This window comes from Gossypium raimondii, chromosome 9 (assembly GCF_025698545.1).
Source record: "Gossypium raimondii isolate GPD5lz chromosome 9, ASM2569854v1, whole genome shotgun sequence".
NCBI classification, from domain to species: domain Eukaryota; kingdom Viridiplantae; phylum Streptophyta; class Magnoliopsida; order Malvales; family Malvaceae; genus Gossypium; species Gossypium raimondii.
In genome coordinates this window covers 1,645,608-1,659,931 of record NC_068573.1, presented here as the reverse complement: position 1 = coordinate 1,659,931, position 14,324 = coordinate 1,645,608, and the positions used below count along the sequence as shown (strand labels likewise).

General features: G+C 30.5%; 2 protein-coding genes across 6 annotated transcripts; one reads left to right on the top strand and one right to left on the bottom strand.

The window, feature by feature from the left end:
* Window positions 1-719: 719 nt before the first annotated feature.
* LOC105798085 (uncharacterized) lies at window positions 720-7,625 on the bottom strand. Of its 5 annotated transcripts, none has more exons than XM_012627988.2 (9): window positions 7,471-7,625; window positions 5,985-6,672; window positions 5,718-5,906; window positions 5,511-5,602; window positions 3,048-3,107; window positions 2,862-2,931; window positions 2,497-2,700; window positions 1,552-1,956; window positions 720-982 (listed from the first exon to the last, which is right to left on the bottom strand). In XM_012627988.2, exons 2-8 carry the CDS (start codon window positions 6,654-6,656, stop codon window positions 1,567-1,569), a joined length of 1,677 nt encoding a protein of 558 aa, XP_012483442.1. In that variant the 5' UTR covers window positions 6,657-6,672; window positions 7,471-7,625; the 3' UTR covers window positions 720-982; window positions 1,552-1,566. The 5 variants fall into 5 exon arrangements, with proteins under 5 accessions (XP_012483442.1, XP_012483444.1, XP_052476652.1 ...); XM_012627990.2 differs by having other exon boundaries at window positions 5,985-6,628; XM_052620692.1 differs by lacking the exon at window positions 7,471-7,625 and having other exon boundaries at window positions 5,985-7,430.
* A 3,989-nt stretch (window positions 7,626-11,614) lies between these two features.
* LOC105797801 (AT-hook motif nuclear-localized protein 16) lies at window positions 11,615-12,385 on the top strand. The gene has a single exon (XM_012627719.2). It carries the CDS (start codon window positions 11,615-11,617, stop codon window positions 12,383-12,385), a length of 771 nt encoding a protein of 256 aa, XP_012483173.1.
* The last annotated feature ends 1,939 nt before the right edge of the window (window positions 12,386-14,324 follow it).

The following is a 14,324-nucleotide window of genomic DNA, read 5'->3' as shown; positions in this document are numbered from 1 at the left end:
ACAACTAAAATTATTTTATTAAATTTGTTGTTGTGATATTTTGAATTTAAAAAATCACTTAGTAATCATGTAACAATAAAAATAACGTTGAAAATATTTATACGATTTTTCTTAAAAACATTCATTCAGACTCATAATGATAAAATAAATTTTTTGTAAGAATATTGTTCATAAGAAAATTTGACTTCAGATTTTGATTAAAATAGTTAATACTATTAAATATTTAGACTAACTAATAACATTATAAAGTAGAAAGATCAACTTATGTAAAAAATAAGGTACATAGATTAAATACCGAGTTTCAACATAATATAATACTAAAACTAAAGTTCAATTGTTGTCTCATAATATTAAAAAGAAAAAGAAGAGCAAGAGAGAAACCTAAAATACATTCATCTTTAAGAAACTCAAATTATGTATAATCACATAACATTTCACATAACATTTTAATCCAAAATTAATGATATTAATTATTTGAACTAATTACAAGTATCAAATTACATTAATTTAATAATTTAATACTATATATTTTTCAATTCTACTGCTCTGGGTTAATTAATATATATATAAAAATTAAATGAGAAGGACCAAATCATAAATGTAAAATAATTAAAACACTTTAATGTGTAATATTCCATAAGTATACTTCCCAACAGTCATAATAAACTTGGACATTTTGTGTGACGATTAGACAAATGAATCAATTAGTGAAATGTCTTCCAACTCAAACTGCCACTTATGAATCAAAGAACTGAAAGTTTCCACCTATACAATATATATATATATATATTAGATATAGATTGCATCAAGTACTCCACGTAAATGGGTTCATTCATCTTAACGTTTGAAAACAAAAAAAGCTTCACTTTTAGACTATAGGTAAATAGATTACAAAAAATATTCATTAGTCTGCCCAAATCCACAAGCAAAGCCGGATAAGAATTGATACTGTCAGTGTCCAATGTCATTCCAGTTCAAAAGCCTGCAATCAAAAGCAGTTTCTTGATTTAGAAATGTAAATCCAATGATAGTTTAATTTGTGTATATGTATCATGGAGGTTCTTGTACTAAAAATTAGATGGTATTTTGCTCGGATAAATTAATATATATACGTTAAATAAGAAAGCAAACTGATCTTGTTGTTAAAAATTCCATCTCCTTTTATTATTAAAAGTTGATCTTTGTACGATAAAAAGTACACATGGCACGTGTATAGTTTGCTTTTAATCATATCTAATTATTCAGTTAATCATATCAATTTTGTACAGTTTGCTTTTTAATCATATCTAATTATTCCGTTAATCATATCAATTTTAATAGAAAAACCAGTTTGCTTTTTAATCTAATATAAATAGACTAATTTACTCATTTTTAAGTAAAATAAACAAAATATACAGGAACCTCCTTAGTAATTTTAGTAATATCAACCATCAAAGGCATATGAATTTCTGAATTATGACATCATGCAAAGCCATTTTATGATTTTATCATTTAATGTTCTATACCATGAAGAAGCCAAATAATTAGTAGTTAGAAGCTAAAAGAACTTACTTTTTGAGGCATCATTTAACCAATGAGGACATAACCTTCACCAGAAGGAAGTATACTTGCGGTTGTCGGCGGCTTAATAGCTCGAGCAACGCTCTTACGGACCTGCGCATGAGACTCTGCCTCCTTTTGAAACATCCGAACCAGCTCATCCAGCTCTAATTTTCTCACCTCAACATCCTCATCAATAATTGGTTTCTTCAGCCCAAGATAAAGCAATCCACCGGAAATTAAAACTACTCCTAGGAAGACAAGGATACAAGAAAATAAAAGAAATGCATACGGGGAACTGTCGTCGTTTCCGGGTATTCCATCCACATTAATCCCGAAAAGTCCAGTAATGATGGAAAGAATAAGGCCACAGCCACCAAAAATTCCTAAATTATGTGTAACAGTGAGACTTCTGTCCTGGAATTAGCCGTAGTGAGTAATAGGGAACAAGTTAACATCACGATGTTTAAAAAATGAGTGGTCAAAGTGATAATAAAAGTGACATGAAAATCCCTGTACTAGGAGCCAAATCCCCTTTTACTTAAAAAATGATAAAAGGAATTTCTATACGTTATATCAAAAACTAAACTGATTTTTCACATTAAAAAAAATTATCAATTTTTATTGTTAAAAATTGGCATTACTCATAGAATAATCAAATAGTTACACGTGACGTGCTACATATATCTCATGTTAATGTACATAGACCAATTTATAGCAGTAAAAATAGATGAAATTTTTAATAAAAAATATCAGCTTGCTCTTTAATCTAACCTACAGAAATTAATTTACCCTTTTTTTAGTAGAGAGAACAAAATACAATCCAACTCTTAATACAAGGACTCCATGGTCCATGGTACTTTTACCTGATAAGCAAATATAGCATTAAGGAAGATATTGAGACAAAAAGATAGATGTGTCGGACACTAGATTCTTTCGAGTTCTAGAGAAGCAAACCTGCAACCATGCGCGAACTGTACTTTGCATAACATCTTGAATTGTAAATAGGCGACCGCGCACTGCCTCTTGCTCTGAAATCATTTCTCTTGTACTCTTTCTTACCCCATGGAGTAAGGACCTTGCTGCATTCCCTCTCAAATGTTGAAGAAGCTCAAACACAATCTCCTCTCTTGCATGGAGAGACCATTTCACTCTTATGACCTGCATTATTGAAAAGGCTGTCCTTAAATGTATAACATATGTAAGAATTATAATCTGCACTTGACCACTGGTCTAAATCAAAACATCATCATGTCTGCATTACAAAAGCAATTAAAACATCAAAATTGACAGAGTTATCTCCAAATACCAAATTGAGTTACCTGTGTTGACAACCTCCTGATTTCTTGATTCAGAATTATTGTAAAAAGATGCAGATCCTCGTGGTTCCTCCTGTTGATATGATAATCATTAGTTAAATGTGTAATGCACAGGAAAAAGAATGAGTCAGTATGAAAATGAGACTATTTTCATTAAGAAGACAAATCATCCAATGTGCAAGGAAAAACCTGTTCATAAACTTCAACTCAACTTCATCTGCTTCACCGAAGATTGATTTGCGAAACAACCTAAAATACAAACATTGGGAAGTTAGATCCTTGTGCTAGGAAATGTGTTTTTGTAAGCTATTCCTCGAATATAAAAAATACAAACATTATGGTCCTAGTTTAAAATAGATGTTTGTCACAATGGATGTTACTTTCTTTCAGGCTACAACGTTGCTTGACACAAAAATGAAGATTCGAAGTTCTTTATCATGACAGATAACCCAAGTTTTTCAATAAAAATGGAAGTGATTCAACTAAAAAATATTTGGATTTCGAATCTATGGAGTCATCTCTTGGTATTGCTAGAAATGAAACTAGAGAAAAAAAAGTACAAATGAACTTATTGTTTATTCAAGGAGGAACCAGAGTCAAAGAAATGAGACTGAAACTCCTCAACACCATCAAAAGCCTATAACTGAAACTGTTCAGAACCTCATTGAAGTTCCAGGTTATACTTAAATTGAACCTATCCACCCGAGTTTACCTAATTTTGAGTCAGTTCATTCTGAGCCTAGTATGTTTGATCTTGATATTCTCGTTGCTAAATGTAAAACTAGATGTAATAAGAGTGCTACTAACAATTGCAGCCAACCTTGATTGGTCGCTTCAACAGTTAGATGTGAAGAATACAGTCATCAATAGTGACTTAGAAGAAGAAGAAGTTTGCATCGATCCACCCCCAGATTTTGAAAGGAAATACGGATCAAAGGTCTGTAAACTAAAAAAGTCTCTTTATGGTTTGAGCAACCACCAAGAGACTGAAGAAAAAAGGCTATTCTTAGGGACAAGCAAATCACACCATGTCCAAGAAGCATTTAGTTGGAAGATAACTGTCTTGATAGTGTATGTTGACAACATTATTCTCTCAGGAGATGACCCAACTGAAATAGAGAAACTGAAGAAGTGCCTAGCTTTTTATTTTGAAATAGAAGACTTGGGATTACTGAAATATTTCTTGGTGTGGAGGTAGCTCGATCAAGGAAAGGGATTGAAGTGTCACGAAGAAAATATATGATGGATCTACTTAAAGAAACTGGTATGAGTGATTGTTGCCCTATTGAGACCTCAATTGACCTAAATTAGAAACTCAGAGACAACAAGGGAGCCCCAGTGGACACATTTCAACACCAGAAACTAGTTGGGAAGTTGACTTATTTATTACTTACATGACCAGACATTTCATTTGCCGTGAGCTTGGTAAGCCAATTCATGCATTCCCCTAGTGAAGAACATCTTCAAGCAGTCTACCACATCTTGAGATAATTAAGAAAAATATCCAAGAGGACTATTTTTTGGAAAGAACAATCAATGAAGAATTGAAGCCTACACAAATGCAGACTGGACAAGATCCATTATAGATAGAAAATCAACATCAGGTTACTTTATTCATGTGGGGGAACCTAGTAACTTGGAAAAGTAAAAAAACAAAATATGGTGGCCAGTAGTGCTAAAGTAGAAGATCTACGGCAGATGACATGTAAACATGTTGTGTAAGAATTAGGAAGACCTGTGACTATGCCTATAAAGTGGTACTGCAGCAACAAAGCAACCATCAGTATTGCCAACAACCCATTCCAACTTGATAGAACTAAACATACCGAGACTGATAGGCATTTCATAAAGAAAGAATGAGGAGGGAACCATTTGTTTGTCGTATATCCGCACATCACAACAAGTGGCAGATATTCTCACAAAGGGATTATTCAAATCACACTTAGAGTTTCTCATTAGCAAGTTGGGAATAACTGACATCTATGCTCCAACTTGAGGGGTACAAACTGAGATAATTAAAATAATCTGTCAATAAGGGATTTGGAGCTGTCAGTTAGGATATCGAGATAATTTTGGAAATTATATATATATACTTTTTGTTATGTAAAGTCTTAACGAAGAGATCCCTAGAATCAAGGATCTCTATCAATTAAGGGAATCTCATACCATATTATGATATGTTTTCCCTATAAATTTATGTTGAATTTTTTTCAGAATTATGAATAAAGAGAATTGCAGCCTTTTGCTCTAAACTCTTTTATATTGCTGTCCTAATGTTTCTATTCAAAAACATTTATTTTTGTCCTCAAATATTTTTCTTGAATCCACAAGGATAATAAACTTTAAGAATAGAAGCCTTGAAGCATTGGTATATTGAAAAGAAATGACATAAAAGACATCAGCAAATTCAGAGGCAAGATTAAAATCTAAGCTATGAATATTCATTGAAGATTGGAATAAAATGGGATAAAGGTATTATGGAACAAATGGCAGTCGGTCCTTATAGCAGTTTTAAAGCCAAATCTGTTCCAACAAATTATAACAAAGTTAAAATTTATCTTTTCTAGTTATTGTTGCAGGCAAATCATTTTATCATTCAAGAATAAGGATAAACTTTATTTACCAATACGATGAGATCAATAAATATTTAACCTGTCATCCCATCTTGCAAGGCGACAAGTGAGATGTGCTATAACCTCATGGATAGTTCTTGGAATATTAGTGGCTCCGGCAATAAGCATTTCCTGAAAAAAAAAAAAAAGAAGAAGGAAGTGACCAAATCCAATCATCGCATCAATAAGCAGGGCAAGCATAATGCTTAACTTTAGTTGCGAAAGTTCACAGGGTGCACAAACAAACCTGAACTTCTGCAATACCTAAGACATTAATGTTTGATGCAGACCCTTTGATATGCAATGCTGTTATTAGAAAGTTTTGTGCATGCCATGATCTTAGAACAATGGGAATGTCATCTTCTTCAGCTAAAGGATCACCAGCTGATTGTCCCAACAACTCAAATAACAGTCCACCAGCAACTATGACAGGAACCTGCGAATATATATGAAAGAATAAGGTTTAGACTAGTGACCATCTTGCTTAATCTCAGTCTTAAGAAAGTGAGTATACCTCATAAAATAGGTGCTTCATACGCTCACTTATCAGTGTACTTTCGTCTCGCAAAGCAACACTGATAGCAGGATGCAACCACTGAGCAGTACTTAGCCATGCATTTATAGATGGGTGATCTGCCGCAACATGACACCACCAAGTTGGACCAACTGGCCTTTCCCAATAAGGTGCTGCTAAATCTGTAACAGTCACTTCATCTTCATTCTCTGTGAGCTCAATAGGCTGGGAGCCCCATCCATCATCAGCTTGTAGCATCTGGACTAGTTGATAAACTCTGTCCCAACCAATTGGTTCCCAATAAGCTCTTGGGAACTCTTCCCCGGGATTGAGATCCTGGGTTACATATGATGCATCTTTAACTGTGACTGCGGAGTCTTTCAAGGGTGGAGATTTAGCTAAATTGTTAGAATTAACATTTTCAGGTTCATTAGCATAGATCCGTCTTCTAGAAGCTTCTTTCAAACTATATTGTGCAGACAAGACCTTTGCACCTGATTTTGGCTGGCCTCTTTTACCTTGGCCTTTAACATATTCAAAAGCACAAATAAGTCCATCTGTCCAAAGATCACCTCCTACTGCATCATTTCGACTTTGAAGATTCTTTGGATAATCTCGTTTCTTCATTTCGTTGCACATGGAAGCTGAATAACGATTACCTATTTTATTCATCTTGCATTTTTCAACTCTGAAAAACAAGTACCAAATAATACCTTGGCATTTCATGAAATAACTGAAATCAAAATAACTAATATTGTAATTAACATTCAACTAAATTATGTATTTAATTAGCATCTGCTTGCTACTTTGCTCAAAGAACAAAAGTCAGTCACTAAAAAGTTTTGGCATTCCAATTGCCAATCATTTGCTTTTACCTTCATTGATGAATATCAAAGAAACATTTATTCCAAATATCCAAAAAAAACAGTAATGTAATTAGAGAAACAGTTCTTGTCCCTGATATACTTAAAAGCAACAAAATCAAACAGCTAAATCTTACATTCAGTGATCAGAATTCAATGTCCAGTGGCCTCAGATATATATAAAATTTAATATCGTCTATTATCGTGTTACCTAAATTTGAGATGAGCTTCCCATACGAATACTCTCTGTTTTTTTTTTCTCTACATTCATGTCCATTAAATCAGGAAAACCCAAGGTTAATAAAATCGCATTCAATCTATTCTAAAGGATTAAGATAAGATTCGGATCGTTTCTATGATTACACAGTTCGATTTTCCTCGTATAATATTTATATGAATACAATAATGAAAATCAAGACACCAGAACCAATTATACAGAAAGAATAATAATTAAAGGAAGAAATTAAACAATCATTTCAAAAACACACGCACAGAGACACAAACTATATAACGCGAAAAATAATCATTTAATCAAAAAACTAAAAGGTGAAATAAATAAAAAAGTATTTCAACAATTGAAAACCTTATAATCATTAAAATCGGCGGCAGAAACAACAACAAACCTGAGATTAACTCTGTTTCACCGACGGGATCACTTTTTATTTTCGTGAAAAACTACAAGTAGGAAAGATTACAAAAGCATGAATATGTATTATATTATTATATAGGGAGATTGAAAATGGAATGGCGTTTGAAAATGCACCGCTGGGAGGAGGTGGCGAGGTTGGCCGCTTGACTACCATTTTGGATACTGTCTTTCAGCTACAAATAAGCACTTCTTCATGCAATATTTTTGCACACTTCATCTTCCCATGACACGTGGTTATTTTATTTTTTATCCAAATTTTTTAATCTTGGAAAATAAAAAATTAAATAAAAGGTTTATGTTTGTTTAATTCAAATAAAAATTAGGGTTTGGTTTATGATAGTTGGTGCGGTATCAATTAAGTTAGTTACATATTGTTTTTTATTGGCATTAGTATGTATGGTATCAATCTGTTTCGATATCTTGTTTTGAGTTTATTGTTAGTTTTACAAACAGATATATGTATATAAAAATATTTACAAATATCAAACAATAAAGTTAAATAAATCTCAAATATAAAATAGTCATCAAAAACAAAATTGTGGTTGAAGTGGTAAAAGAAAATTTTAAAAATATCACTGGCATGGGTTCAAATATCAACATATGTAAATTTTAAAATAAAAATACTCATCAATTATATAAAATATTCTTTATTAAGCTTCACAAATACAAATCATCATTAAAGAAACCCAAAATAAACAAGAAAAAATGTTACATAAATTAAACAATAATATCATCGTATACTATGCATATAACAATTCATAATTTAATAAATTCAAAATAAATAATTTTAAATTCCTCTTTTTGGTATAATAAATAATAAAAAGGTAAATTTAACATTAATTTTTTTGCAAATAAATAATAAAAATTTTTGGTAGTCGGTACACTATATTCTAATCGGTACGGCAAAATCATTCAGTTCACACTAGTACGGTCGATACCGACCAAAATTTGCACCAAAACGGACCCTAAAGTTTATTGTTCCAGCTTACTATCGAAGTAGAGTGTTCCGACAGATACCGACTACCATGGTTCCGGCCGGTACGTACCATTTTGGTACTAAACCGGTACCAAATAATGTATGTACCGTTCGGTAAAATTTTTATGCATTTTGGTCATTGCAGTCCGTTTCAATCAATATCGACTTGTATCCGTGCGTATCGGTTGATACACATTTTTTATATTTTAAACTATTTTTAAAAAAAAAATTTATCTTAACCATTGTAAATTTTCTATAATTATATTTAAAATTAAAAGGTATTGAATTAAATTATTGAATCTAATTAATAAATTTAAAACTTATATTTACAAATAAATATATTTAAACCAGAATTATCTCTTGGCATATGCTCGAGTTTAAAAAATTTACTAAATTTTATTATACTCATAATTTGGGTGAAAGAAAATATTTTATATTAAAAATATATTTATATAAATATATTAATAAATGATTGTTAGTGTGGAATGATAAAAGTTTTTCATAGTAATTTATTGATCTTGTGTTTGATTCCCAAATAATGATTTTCAATTGTTTAGTTTGCCACTTTATATAAAGTATAGATATTACATTTTAACTATTTGATTGAGTTGGTGTTATTCATAAATTGTAAATATACCATAAATAAATTATTTTTTATAAAGCAATAAATCTTAATTAATATGAAAGTGTTTATATATATATATATAATTTTAAAATCTTTGTTAAGAAAAACCCTAAACACTTTTCTCTTTTTTTCTCGAAGCGGTTTTTTTCTTATCTTTTGTTTTGCTCAGCGATGGTGTCAGCTTTCAAGCTGGTTATCGCCTGCCTTTTTCCTCTCCCATATCAACACTTTCTTTTTCTTTCTTCTTATTTACTACACACGTCTTCTTTCTTTTCAGCTTGCAAATCTATTGTAGTTGACTTTTCGTTCAACTTCTTAATTTGTTTATGTTTTGAGAGTATTTGACAATAATAAATGATTTCATGTGTCGATTTGGATCCGTGTTGTCTTAAGTTTTATATATTTTTTTGTTTGTTTTTCATTGTTTAATAAGTCTTCAATTTTAGAATTTTTTGCCTGCTCTTGTAGTATGTTTTTCAGTTTTACTTATGCATGTCATTTTAGTTTTACAAGTGATTTAGGGATGATTTTGTTATCGTCTTCTCTAGTTTGGTGAATGCTCGATTTTTAATCGCCGCTTTGGACCATCCGAAGCTGATTTTCTTATTGTATTAAGTGCTTACAATCACTCCATATATATCGTACTTGAGTTTTGACAAAACTAATTGTCAACATGTCATAATGTTCTACTAATGTTGAGGCTAAAACCTTTGTTGTATTGATAGAGTTTGTCATTCACCATCTACGACTAGTGTTTACTATTATTTTCTCTCTAAATTGTATGATTCCATTCATTCATTGAATGAATTAATGAATTTACCTTTCAATTTTTTTAAAGTGCACACATATAATGAAATTTAAATCTACACCACCATGATCTTGAATGTCTCAATTTTATCATCTCAACTAAAATCTCATTTATTTTGTAAATAAATGTTTTGTTACATAAATTATTTTGATTATGTCGTGGGTGTATCATAAATTTTAATTAATAAATTAATTTATTCTTAAAATTATTGCAATAATAAAATTAAATTTATGATTATTGTTCACACTAGGGTATTCTAAATTATTTGCTAGTATGATCAATTATTTAAAAAAACATTTAAATATATCTTTATTTAAAAATTAAAATACTTCTTTTCCAAACAAATTGAGTGAATAGGTAGGCTAATTCTTTTATATACTCAATTATTTTTTAAAGCTTTGTTTCTCTATTAGGTGGTATAGGATTTTAAATATAATTAATAAAATAAATATTTTAAATATTTCTCTCTGTACTTACTACGATTTAAAAGTAAAGTAATAAATTTGAATATAAAAATTAAAAATAAGTAAAAGAATATTTTTAAAACCTTTTAATAGGTTTAGAAAATATATTAAATCAAATTTGTGAATTGGGCAATGATCTAAATAAGCTTGTCTTATCATATAAATTAATCTTTTAAAATATATAAAAAATAAAACTAAAACTAAAAATTACTTAAAAATGAATCTTTTAGTCTCTTCAACTTTGCAAAAATAAAAAAATAATTACTAAAATAATATGAGATAAAAATATTCATCAAAATTAATATGTTTTGTTAGGAATAATTTATATTAGGATCATCCTAAAATTAAGAATTTTAGGCACCAATAAAATTTACCACATCATCAAATTTTAAAGATGTGGAATTGTTATTATACATCCATCCATAGTCGACCTACTCTCCAACTCTATCTTTTTTAAAAATAATTAAAATAAAAAATTAAATAACATAAAAGGTTTAAAATTTACTAAAAAGATTCAATACAATATAAATTTTATTTTTAAAAATGTATAATATGAAATAGGAAACAATTTAAAATGGAAAAAAAATCTACTGCCTAGAAATTAAATTTTTTAAATTAGTTGCACAAAATAAAAATAAAAAATAAAATGATTAAAGATTGTAAAAGAAGAGAAACGTTTGTTTGTAATTTAAAAAATAATTATTTTAAATAATTTATTAAAGTTAAATTAAGTCGGAAAAAATAATAAATATACTTTAAAATGTAATGGGGTGATACTATTTTCTCATATTTTAATAAAGAAGCAAGAGCTTCTGGTACATTTCACTGAAATTCATCAACATACACCAGTTGTGCATCAAGTAAGTACTGATCAGCTTCCATTTCGTCCGACTAGATTTGTGAGCACATTGTTCTCTCAAACTTGCTACACAGCCATGCATATAAGGCAACTGTATTCCATGTGAAACTCAAGGATGATTTATGGTTACCTCAATTACTTTGAGAAATATTAATTATTGCAGAAGCAAAAGTTTTGAAGTGGGTATTTGTTGGGAAAGGCAATTAACATGATTGAAGGATCGGTTTAGAGTTAGGCAGTTAAATTATAAGGTTGGTGTCACTTAACCATCTCCTAACCCTTCATTCTTTTCTACTTCTCACAATAAAATTATTGATTAAAACTCAGTATTTAAACTCACATGGGGCGCCTGAGTTTCTGCATCAGATTCTGAGGGGTGTGCATGAATGGGGCAAAGCACAGATTTGAGGGTTCCCATGGATCAAATCCAAAACCAAGAACAAGATAAGGTGAATCTTCATAAACAAGGCATTGATGATGCTATACTAATGGCTACTCCCAAGGGAGAGAACATTAGGCGACCTAGAGGAAGACCAGCAGGTTCCAAAAACAAACCCAAACCACCCATTATTGTCACTCGTGATAGTGCAAATGCATTACGAGCTCATGCAATGGAAGTAACTTCAGGTTGTGATGTGCATGAGAGTTTAGCTAGTTTTGCAAGGAGAAAACAACGTGGGATTTGTGTTCTTAGTGGGAGTGGGTTTGTAACCAATGTTACACTCAAACAACCAGCTTCATCTGGTGCAATTGTGACTTTACATGGTCGGTATGAGATTCTGTCATTGCTTGGTTCTATCCTTCCACCACCTGCACCACCTGGGATTACGGGGCTAACCATTTACCTTGCTGGGGCTCAAGGACAAGTCGTAGGTGGTGGTGTTGTTGGTGCACTTATTGCTTCTGGTCCTGTTCTTATCATGGCTGCATCTTTCATGAATGCTACTTTTGATCGTTTACCATTGGATGATGCTGATGAAGTTGCAACAACAGCAGCAGCAGCTATGCAGAACCAATATCATCACCAAAATGGTCGGCACCATCACTTGGACATGGCCGATTTGTATGGGATGATGCCACAGAACTTGATCACTAATGGGACCAACCCTCCTGAGATATATTCTTGGGCACCAGGACGAACCATGTCTAAAACCTAAGTCCACTAGCAAGCACTACGGACGATATTCTCATATCATGCATTTCCAAATATGGTTTATTTAGTGTTGTCTTTTTCTCATAGTAGTATGATGATCCTTATGGCATTCAGTGCCTTTTCATTTTATATGTATCCTTCATCTGCCTTAGCCAAGATAATCTTATTGTACTGCAACTATGTGATTTAAATATATTGGATCTCCAACAATTATCTTCTAAGTATCAAAAGTTACTATGCATTTAAATAAGATTATATATTACCGCTCCACTTCTTCTTAATTTCAACATTGAGTCAATTGATCTCTTAAAAAAATCAGAGCAATTTAATCCTTGTCAATTTCAAAGGTAAGCAATTAAGGGCAATTAATCATGGGTAAATGTGTTAATTGTACATATTTTTTATTGGTATAATAACAAATTTAGCCCTCAAAGTTTACACATCTTGGCAAATTGATAATGATTTAACAAATCCAGCCTTTTTTGGAATCTAGCTAGACCAAATTGACAAAACATGTACACATTGAGAGCTAAATTTGTTTTCATACCAATAAAATTATGTACAATTAACTGAAGACATTAATGTAATGATTAATTGTTCTTAATTGTTCATTTTCAAAATTAACAGAGATTAAATTGTTCCGATTTTTTAAGAGAGACCAATTTACTCAATTTCAAAAATAAAAAAGATGGAGGGTGTTTTCAAATATGATTTATCTAGTGTTATTGCTTATTTACAATTTTTGTCTCTCATAGTAGTATGATTATCCTTATGGTATTTAGTGCTTTCATTTTATATGTAACCTTCATCAATTTCAGCCAAGATAATTTCATTAATCAGTGCAATTGTGTGATTATTTCTTTTAAGTATCAAAAGTTACTATACATTTAAATAACTGTTAATTTGACGAAAAATCTCTAAATTATTCCTTTTAATTACATCCTTAAATTATCAATTTTATATCAATTAGGCCCTTTCAAGATTGAAATAATTAAATGACACATAAAATCTTATGTGACATAATTTAAATTGAAAATTTTAATGAAAAGTAAAATGTTGTCGCATAAATTTTAAAATAAAAAACTAAAATAAAGTACAACTGAAAAAAAAGAAAAAGAAAAATAGTGGATGATAGTTTACGTAAAAGTTCAAAACCTCAAAACCAAGATCTTTGTACAATATTCATTTTTTTCATTTTAAGTTATGTTATATAAGATTTGATGTCTAAATTAACGATTTTAGTAACGAAGAACATTTTGATATAACATCAACAATTTAAAGATGTAATTAAAATGTTTTAAAGTTTAAGAACCAATTTAAAATAAGAGTCATAGATCGGAGATACTTAGTCCAATTAACTCTTTAAATACCAATAAATTTTGACAAGTCTAGACAGAAAAAATACGATTATATTTCGCTTTTCCCCTTAATCCCATATATAAACATAATACTATAACAAAATCACCAAATGTCTAACAGCTTGAAAGCCTTTCATCATTTATAACAATTGGAATTATACCAAGTTGTAGAAAAAAATATTATGGAGGTTTTTGTATTATGAGTTAGATTGCATTTTATTTTATCTTCTCAAAAAATTGACAATTTAGTCTTTGCACGTTAGATCAAAGAACAAATTGATTCTTCTGTCAAAAAATCTCATCCATTTCTACTGTTAAAACCTGATCATTGTACGTGAAAATGAGGTACATGTGGCACACCACATGTAACTGTCTGGTTATTCTATCAACCATGTTAGTTTTTAAAAATAGAAATGAATGAAGTTTTTAATAGAAAGGATCGGTTTGCTTTTTGATCTAATGTGTAAGGACTAATTTACCCATTTTTTTTAAAGTAACGAAGGCAAAATACAATCCAACTCCTAATACAAGAGCTTCCATGATACTTTACCTCAATTGGCGCATTTATATCTAGTTGAATCAAGG

Coding starts and splice junctions, on each gene's coding strand:
- LOC105798085 (XM_052620692.1), bottom strand. CDS start 6,710: ATGAAATGCCAAGGTATTATTTGGTACTTGTTTTTCAGAGTTGAAAAA. Junction 2,701..2,861: donor TCAGGAGGTTGTCAACACAG/GTAACTCAATTT, acceptor TCAATAATGCAG/GTCATAAGAGTGAAATGGTC. Junction 1,957..2,496: donor CAGTTCGCGCATGGTTGCAG/GTTTGCTTCTCT, acceptor GGCTAATTCCAG/GACAGAAGTCTCACTGTTAC.
- LOC105797801 (XM_012627719.2), top strand. CDS start 11,615: ATGGGGCAAAGCACAGATTTGAGGGTTCCCATGGATCAAATCCAAAAC.